At 34.3% G+C, this 10,343-nt stretch overlaps 1 protein-coding gene across 1 annotated transcript; it reads left to right on the forward strand.

The window, feature by feature from the left end:
* Positions 1 to 9,362: 9,362 nt before the first annotated feature.
* LOC128559304 (uncharacterized protein K02A2.6-like) lies at positions 9,363 to 9,980 on the forward strand. Its single transcript, XM_053550598.1, has one exon. The coding sequence runs from the start codon at positions 9,363 to 9,365 to the stop codon at positions 9,978 to 9,980; it is 618 nt and encodes a 205-aa protein (XP_053406573.1).
* The last annotated feature ends 363 nt before the right edge of the window (positions 9,981 to 10,343 follow it).

Here is a 10,343-nt window from a genome sequence, read left to right on the forward strand (position 1 = left end):
TTTGAAAAACAGTTTCAGATAGAAAAAATTCGATCTATTTCACAAAGCCACAACTTAATCGTCAGAATTTTTTAGTATCATAGGAAGTTCTTAATTTTTTTTTGCTTGTTTTCTTTAAAGGGTTTTACGCTTGAAATGGATGAAAAAAATTTAATTTAAAATTTAAAAGTCTATATTTTGCATTTTGTAAACAAAAAACTCTTTTTAAAACTCTACACATTATATTTTGACTATTTCCGAACGTCCTTATTTAAAACATAGTAGGGGTCGCATGAGTGACTACGTGGGAACTGCAAAAAGGTTTATTGGTGTCACCGAATTTTATCGGGTGGACACAATCGAAAAAAACAGATAATGAAGTGTTTTACCCCAAAAGGTATCTAAGGCTCTAGATAGGCATATTTAAAATCAAGAGTTTAATGTTCGCAAAATAGTAATTTTTAACGCACATGCCATTTTCTTTGAGAAGCTATTGTTATCTAAAAACTGGGAAAAAAAATTTACTAATACACAAGTGATAACTGTATTCTTACTTGAAATTTTTGTTCACAAGAAGACATCTTTCTTCCTTCTGATATATACATTCAAAAATTTTTTCATTTTAACTTTTTCAAATTTCAAAGATACAAAAATAAATGTTCACATTTTTTCGGATCATCCAGGCAAACAGAATTTTAGTCAGAGACTTTTATTTTTAATTTTATTTAATGGAAAAATTTAAAGTTTTATCTGGGAGCGAAACATTTTATTATGATGAAAATATCGGAAAATACATCTTTTTTTACTAATTTTCCCCTGTCTGCAACCTTTTTTACCAATCTTTTAGTAATACAGCATGACAAAAGATCCCAATATTGAAACGTGTTAAATTTTCGGGGCTCTCATTGATCGAGTATATGACATGTCTCGATACGACGAGTACTTAAAAGGACCCCAAATGCCATTGTAACAAAACTAATTACGTTTATCTGATCGATTGGGAAATGGACTGCATTTTTTCGCCCCCCTCATTTTAAACAAAGGCATCTTACGCAAAATTTGCTTTTTATTCGTTTTTGCCTGATATAGTGAAAAAAAAAAAATACAACTATAACCGAGGCATGTATTTTGAAAACAAATTTGCAATTTACGGTAATCGTAAACACAGTAAATTATTTTAAATTTTTATAATTTCTTTTAAGGCTATCATTTCGAAATGCAAAATCGTAAAAAAACTGAGATTTTCGTAACAACGCGAGAAATGCACGGGGATCAAAAGAAACTAATAATTATAAGAAAATGTATCCCCGAATAATTATAAAGTATCAATGACACTCAAAAACATGTCCCAACAGTACACTAGAAGAAAATGCATAGAAATTTTCGGGGTAAGTATTTGGTTTACCGTAAGTCTCTCATATATATACAATATATATATTCTTCAATCAAGGATATGTCAGTGTAAATGAGCTGAGCGTTAGCTTTCTAAGAAAACGCCGTTAAACTATGTTACACGAATCACACGTGCACGCTCTTTTACAAAACTGTGTCCGCCATGTTTTCTTCAGTGAACGAAATAAAAGGAGTATTTTACCTTAGATTTCCTTATTGTAGAGTCGATTGACTTTCTAATCTAAATAAAACATCACTTTTTATAAATCCCACTGCCCGATCTTTCTGATCACTTAACGATCACTCACAATTACAAAACAAACCAACGTGTCATCAAAATTATCACTTTACACGGCTTCATGGACATCACGACCAACTAACATTAAATTTGTAATCATGCGCCAACCAAACAAATGATGAAAGATCGGTACTTTTTCAAAGACATGTTTTATTTCCTGTAATTTTCTGATATTCTAACCTTCAAACAACCGAATTGTTATGCACAGAAAATAACGAAACATTTATGCAATATAGCTTTTAGTATAAATTTTGGATCTATCTTTTTCCAGCCCAACAACAGACATGTATATGTCACAAACCCGGTCTGTCCTCGAAATCAGTGTCAAAGGACACTAGAACATATTATATACAATAAATGAACAATCGCTTACTAAGTTCTTGTAAGTACTGTAAAATGTAACGGCTCGTGTTTATACATTCATATATATTTCCGTATCGGGAACATTGACAATCACAAGTCGATCCTTACCACGAACATGAAAACAGTTACTTTTATGCCTTTATTTACATTTCAAAAGTAACTATTACATATACGTTCAAGAACGTAAATTTCGTGCTTTCCGACCCACATGGTGTGTAAACTTCTGTATTTAAAAGTATGGTGTTTCGGAAAAACCATTTGTAACTTCCGACGTGGTAAAAGTCATTGTCAGTTATGATTACGAAATTTAATTGAATATTTATGTTTTATACTTGCAAAAGAAAAACTTGATGGTCATGGTCGCTGGCTTCGAATTCCTCGCCCATCACCGACGTGGGATCAAAAACCCACTTGAGGTGTGAAACTTTTCACGTAAGGAAGCCATCCAACTGAGGTTAGTGTCTCGATCTAGGTATAGTCTGAGCCTCAAAAATGTCTGGAGGGACCCTGGAGCCTTTCACCACCAACAAAACCTGGGAAAAGTTCATTGTGTCGTTTCGGTGTTACTCACAATCAAACAAAATAAACATTGTTCCGTTTTGTTTGTTTGTTTTATATAAATGAATATGCAAAAAGGGTTTGTTTGTTTCAGTGTAACGTCAAATATAATATTACAATTATATATCAACAGTGAACGCCACATGCATTATTTGTTCACGAGGGGTTATGCTTTAATCTTACAGGTAAAACAAACATATTCCTATTGTATAAAGGGTAAAGGTAAATATATATGTATATGTGTGTGTACTCGTGGAATTAAATGTTAAGTGTAAAAGTATATATTCACAGTTCAAATCATCCATGCTAAATAATACGTACGGTATGTTTGCTTTCTCACTGTCTAACATGTTCGAAATGATTTATTCGATTTTTATCATAGAGTTTAGTTTATTTTTCACCTTAAATTAAAGCAACGTGTTCAATATAATTTTAAACAAACTCTGAAGTTTAGTAGGTTGTAGCATTCTCTAGGTCAATGGTATTTTTATTACCTTCTGTAGTCAGTCATTATCTATTGTAAAAAAACTCTTTTTAACCAAAGTGGAAAAATTCAGGTACTTGAAAATGCAGCTTTCTAAAGTTAGAATTCTCGATGTCATTTGTCAGACATACCTTGTAAATAAATAATATTATTACAAAATTAATACTGCTATTTCTTTTGTTGCACTTTGCGGACTTATGATAAAGTTTATTTATGTGCATCTGTTCACAACGAAGCACTGACCTGAGGACTATGTATGGGAAAATATAAGAGTGAACTAAGTGTTGACTGAAAAAGGGCAATATTTATTTTGCGAACAATACCTTAACAAATATATATTTTCACATATCTGGGCGAAAAAATACCGCTTAACAAATATATATTTTCACATATCTGGGCGAAAAACACCGCCATTGCAAACAATACATTAAAAAATATATATTTTTTCCATGTCTGGGCAGAAAATACCGCCGAAAAATACCTTAACAAATTTATATTTTCACATATCTGGGCGAAACATACCCTCCTTAACAAATAGATATGTTCTCATATTGAATGGAGTTACAGTCCAGTACCATACAAATATATATATTCACATATTAGGGCGGATATAACCGCCGAAAGCATATCAAGAAATGTAGATGAATTGCATATTAAGAGAAATCTTTAAAAATTAGAAAATTGTCACTTGAAAGAGGAGGCGGAATGGCATGTGGTGGTAAGATAAACCCGAAATTAGCCAAAATAAAATTAAAAAAAGAAGCGTGCTATTCACTCTTGAATGAAGATGCCGTTTCACGATTGGTTCAACGGTATTAAAAGGAATTCATTGATTGGCTTTTACGTAGTATATAAATTAACATATTTCAGAATAGGACCGATTTGCTCCAAATGTACAACAATGACATAAATAATTTTATTACCTATAAAATTCATATATATATGAGCAGTACAATTCCTGTAAATGAGCATACGTAAGCGTCAGGCCCCTCTCGCACACCATACCTATAGTTCGGACTTCTTTAATGTGTAAAGGCATGTGCTCAAAAATGACAAATTTTGCCAACACCTGGTAAATTGTAATGTGTTTTTTAGAAAAGTAATAAACGGAAATAGAAAAATAGCTCTCAGCTCATTTACACGGATAGTTTAGCTTTATTATGTATGTTATAGTTTTTCGCAGTTATGCACGATGACATAGAATACTTACCCCGAAAATTGTGACACGAACATACTGATAACTTTTCCCACTTTACTTTTTAAATTAAAGTAAGAGTTCAGCACTTCATGGTTTTGATGTATTGTCACATTGGAATAACGTTTGTTTTACAGTAACTTCGAAATTAATCAGAAATAATATCATGTACCCCACCCACCTAATTCATAATTTCAAAATAGCATAGGCCTTAATCTGCACATAGACAACGGAGAACATTTTAAGACAAGGAACACTATTAGCTTCATCACGTCTCAGTAATCCCAGCAGTCGCAAAATATATGTAATTTACTATGTGATTTCAAATGTTTTGTTGATGCTGTTTTCAAATAAACATGACTGCATATACAAATATTTAACAATTTCCATGAGATAAGAGTAGCGTTTTATTCAGCTTTAAAGGCAGTCATATGAAGTACACTTGCATTATGTCTACATTGCCCACCATATTTCATACTATTGCAATGTTCCTTTTATGTTGTTGCCTGGGAAGTAGACGATAACTTAAGCTTTCCCTGTACGAATTATATCCAGTATGGATTGCACACAACTATTTAGTGCAAACTAGACTCTGATAATATCAACTTCTCGGAATAAACTAAACCTTAAAATTGTCTGACTGGATTCTCCGACTATGCACGTTGCCACGATAATTTAGGCTATATATACAGGCCAACATATAACCATGTGTTATTTCAAACAAAATGTATGCGCAGTAGAGAATGCATTCTTCCGTAAAAGGCTGATGGCAAACTAAAACATATTTCATCGCATACCTGACATATTTTTTCCTCGCAATTGCTGGTCGAACTCGTCAAAATGGCAATTCAATGTTCGTAGGTTAGCGAACACTTCCGTCCGATTTTGTCCGGACAATAGCTTTGGCATGCACTGAGCAATCTGTTTTGCATTTTATTTAAGTTTTCAACTCACTCCTTGAGATGCAGTGGTACTCATAAATACCATGTCCCATTCTTAAACTTTAAAGTCACTCTTAAAATCAAATGTCTTTTCAGATCTTGTCCGTGCCTTAACTTTGATACGCATGGAACAATCTTTTTTTACGGCATAAATGTTAAAGTCAATGAAGCAGAATGTGGACGCGGAACTCAGATCCGTACCTTAAAGGTCAATGTCATACTTGGCTTTCAAATGTTATTTAAGGTCTTGTACAAACCTTAACGCTTACATGCATGGAGTAATATTTTATGTTTCGCATAAATGTTAATTGATACCTGAAGTGTAGCGTCGATACCACAGGTTCCTATCTGAAACGTCGCGGTCAAACGTCATTTTAAGGCTTGTACTGAAATGTATTGTTATAGTAAAATGTCTTACATAGCTGCATACCTTCTTATGAATAAAACATCAAGGACATGCCGCCCAGTAATTGGACACTTTTACAAGTGTTATTTTATATAAAATGTCAACCTTTGACCTTTGATGAACATATTTATAATTAGAATAATTATTATATAACTTCCCGAGAATCTTGATGCATGTCTACAAACAGGAAAACGGTCATTCAAGCTACTGTTCAGTTTTAATGTGTCATACTGAGTGTCTATATTCTTACATAAAATGATTTCGTCTTAGTGTACTTTCCTGGACTGTGTGTTTGCAGCGAATACATTAATGTAAAGCATCAACAAGGTCTTTACTTTTCTCTCATGTCCAGTGACAATCAAAATGACTTTATTTTGCTAGGTTAATTCCTATTCTACAACGGATCTTCTTATGGACTTCTTTATATTGCTTGTTAAGTAGTGCATCAATAATATGGAGCCCTTGTAATGGTAAATGTTGTCATTGAAATAAGCTAAGCCTTATAAACATGTAAAATATGACTACTGAGAAAAATGGGTATAAAGTTTTAATCAAAAACATTTTATTATATATGCACGTAACCATAGAAATATACATATTACTCAATGACATTATAAAATACATCGTTATGCCTGTATCCTTGTCATTAAGCTCTGCATTGTATATCATATTTCTTGCTGGAAATTTGCTTAACTTTTGAACGAAAGGTCGAAATATTGGTATTTCCCAACACATACAACAAAATTAATACTTGTAATATTGAGTAATTGCTATCGTGGAAATAAGGTGACTACAGTAAGTCATAAATTTATGTCACATTTCTGCCTCGCTTATCTGAAAAAGAGGTAAAATGCAGTTTTGTCATTCCAAGAACAGTTCCTCACACTCCATTAAAAATAAAATATCCACGATTTTTACCTGGCATGCCTAAACAACCATCTGTCGGTCCACATTTGTTCTGGTATTTCCGGTATTATTTCAAATTGTAATCTCTTGTCATTTAAAATCTGTTTGGTCAGATAGATTGCAATCTACAAATGTCTCTTCGTTCTGCAAAATGTAGTTGATAACTTAATAAGTTTTACCCTTCCTTTATTGACAGTCTTAATATGACAATTCAATTTAAGAAATAAGACAGGAGCAAAGCAAACATAGAAATTTAGATTATCCTGATAACATGACGTTATTGCAGTATGTAGGCTTTGCCATTGATAACAGTAATATGATTTAGTCAGATTTTAGCTGAAATTCTCAGATAAGATATAACATACGAATGACTCAGTAAACTGGTTGTTGTTGTTTTTTTTTACTGGAATCTGACCGTTTTAAAAAATATCAGTTTTTATTAACAATGAAGTCGAATTAAAGTCTACACTCATTTTAGGACCATGAAAATTTCACTATGTGACTATAATGAAAGCCGGCTAATTTTTATCTTCGTAGGAGCATTAGTGCCAGATGCGTTTTATTTATCAACTAGTAATTTCGAGATACTAACTCGAAATTTCGACTTAGTAATTCAAAATTTCGAGTTCCTTAATTCGAAATTTCGAGATACTATCTCGAAATTTTGAGTTAATAACACGAAATTTCGACTTCGTATCTTGGCCTTTTATCCGCAAAATTTGAACGTCTGTCCGTCTGTAGTTTGTCAAAGGCCAAAAATGTAATGAACGACTTTTGACTCTTAAGACTGGAATCATCTATATTGTACCCAACATGTAGCGACTTAAAACTAACAATTTGGATACTGATGCTTCAATTTTAGATTTACATCTCTCTATTTATGACAATATTATACATACCAAAGTTTATGACAAGAGGGATGATTTTAATTTTAGTATTGTAAATTTTCCCCATTTGGATTGGGATGTACCTCAGGCTACATCTTATGGGGTATATATTTCTCAATCAATTCGGGTTGCCAGAGCGTGTAGTCATGTCAAGCATTTCAATGAACGTAATCAATATATTACAAGTAAACTTCTTAAGCAAAGCTACCGTTTATTACAAATTGCGTAAATAGTTTGCTAAATTTTACTATCGTAATTCTAATTTAGTTTTAAAATCCAATAGTAATTTAAAGCACTTCTGCGAGAAGGTATTTCTTAACCCGTTTTTATGGGGATGTGGTTTACAAACTTCGTAAGATCTTGGGTCGTGGTAATTTTCCAAATGTATTTGGTAAAATTATAAAACGTTTTATTAAAAGTGGTTACGACACAACTGTTTTGAGACATACCTCATGTTAAGTGTTCAACCCGTTTACAGTTGGACACAACGCTTTCGTCTTTGATTGTGTCTGACGGAAGATGATAAGCAGTTTTCAAATCCTACCAGGACTGAACTGTTTTGATATATGTCTTCTGGGCTGTTTCGTCGGGCCCTTAAGGGTGTTTCTCTTGTTGCTCCGTCTTCTGAAAAAGCATTGAGTACATACGTCTTTGGTTCTAAAGGTTTGCTTTTTATATATTTATACACGAGCATTTTTGTGTTTTACATACCATGCCTTTTTGTTTCCATTACTTGTGTTAGAGATTCACCTGGAGAAAATTACTTTTATTTACACTGTCCTGTGTCTTTGGAACATGGTGCGGGTAAGAGTGAGGTTGGGTGCGCACCATAAACCGGTTTTTAAGCTCCCCAGTGGTGTTTTTACCACTGACCGTTCCAAGGCTGTGCCCCACTGTGTTTCTTTTTTTGTTCGTTTTGTCCTCATGTGTTGGCTTTGTGTGTGTGCGCGTGTATGTGTGTTTGTATGTGTGTTTATGGTGTGCGCGTCTGCGTGCTGTGGGTTTCGTTTTGGGGAGGCTGCATTTTTGGTGCGTGGCATTCCCTGTTTGATATTTGTCTTTGTTTTTTGAACATATACTACCATACATCAATGTATGACCTATCCCATAGCCTCTAGAGCTAACTCCAGATTTCAAACTGTGTTCAGGATATATACCTTCATTTACATGTACATGTATAGTATGTTTAGGTGGTAGGGGCAGAACTAGGAGCAAACGCTGCCCGGTCATCTTAATCATATGACCCTGTAGGGCTACCCGATGGATACACCAGGTACCTAAATCTTGACCAGGACGTATACATCTACGTAAAATACTGTAGTTAGTAACTCGAAATTTCGACTTAATAACTCGAAATTTCGACATAGCAACTCGAAATTCCGACTTAGTATACCGTTCATCTGATGACTCGCGGTACATAATAGTTTAAATACTACTATAATCAAATAAAACACTTACCAGACTAATCTTTGTTTGTCTCAATAAATTTTACTTGTTTTCCATCTGATGACATGTAAAAATAACAACAATGACATGAAAATAATTTTAAATATGTCAACAAATATGCAGCGTGCCACCATCTTTGTAAATTTTACGTCATCATAAAACTCGCGGTAGACTGGTTTACAATTCAATATTTTGTAAGAAAGGTTACAGTATGGTAATTGTCCTTGTCCAAAAGCTGTATAATTGTATGCTTACTTTGTCAATCAATATAAAATGAAATAACAGTTTTATAAAAACAAATAACAAGCATTTGTAGTTTGTTCCTGTTAACAAATTACTCTTCAGGACAATGTTCAAAATAGAATGTGCTATCCCTTCTTAGCGCTCTGACCTCACTACTGTGTGTTAAATGAACCCAGTGTCCACAATGACCTCATTGGCCCCATTTTAAAATAATTAGGCCAACAAAATGATAGTGAAGGAGATGCCAAAATTACACACGACGTAATGAATGCTTTAGCAATGTCTGTGACAACTGATGTCACACAATCTCCTGCTGCATACAGTCTAGTGGCACCAGACAGCTTAAAAACCGTAGAACCATCTGAACATGTTTTGCCAGATTCCATTGTAGACTCTCTGTCACTGAGTACAAAACAGTGGCGAAAGGCACAAACCGATGATGCCACCATTTCAAGTATAATTACTTACCTGAAGGATGGTGTAAAACCAATAGCTCAGCAGGTGAACACCGATGATCCAACAGTAAGAAAGTATATACGGGAATGGAATCGTCTTGAACTGAAGGACGGAGTTCTCTACCATAAAGGGCATGTGAACGAACAAGATTATATACAGTTAGTTCTACCCTCGCATCTTCGAGAGGAAATTTTCTTGCCTCTCCATGATGATCTAGGACACCAGGGGAGAGATAGAACTACTTCACTATTCAAACAGAGGTTCTACTGGCCTGGGATGGATTCATGGATCGAAGCACGAATCCGACAGTGCGATCGCTGCATTAAACGGAAGACATTACCATCTACTTCGCCATTAGTCAACTTCAAATCGTCAGCTCCTATGGAAATTCTCTGCATCGATTTCCTAAGTTTTAGAGAAATCTAAAGGAGGTCATGAACACATGCTTGTTGCCACTGACCACTTTACCAGATACGCACAGGCATACCCGACCAAAAATCAGACTGCGAAGACAACAGCTCGTGTCTTGTTTGAACAGTTTGTGGTCCATTATGGTTTTCCGATGAGGATCCATAGCGACCAAGGTGCAAACTTTGAGTCGTCGTTGATAAAAGAACTTTGCCAACTTGCTGGTGTCGATAAATCACATACAACTCCTTACCATCCTATGGGAAATCCAGTCGAACGTTTTAATTCCACACTTTTGAAAATGCTCGGAACTCTAGAGAACAACATGAAATCAGATTGGAAGTCACACGTAGCACCATTAGTTCACGCATACAATGTTAC

This window comes from Mercenaria mercenaria, chromosome 9 (genome assembly GCF_021730395.1).
Source record: "Mercenaria mercenaria strain notata chromosome 9, MADL_Memer_1, whole genome shotgun sequence".
Taxonomy (NCBI): domain Eukaryota; kingdom Metazoa; phylum Mollusca; class Bivalvia; order Venerida; family Veneridae; genus Mercenaria; species Mercenaria mercenaria.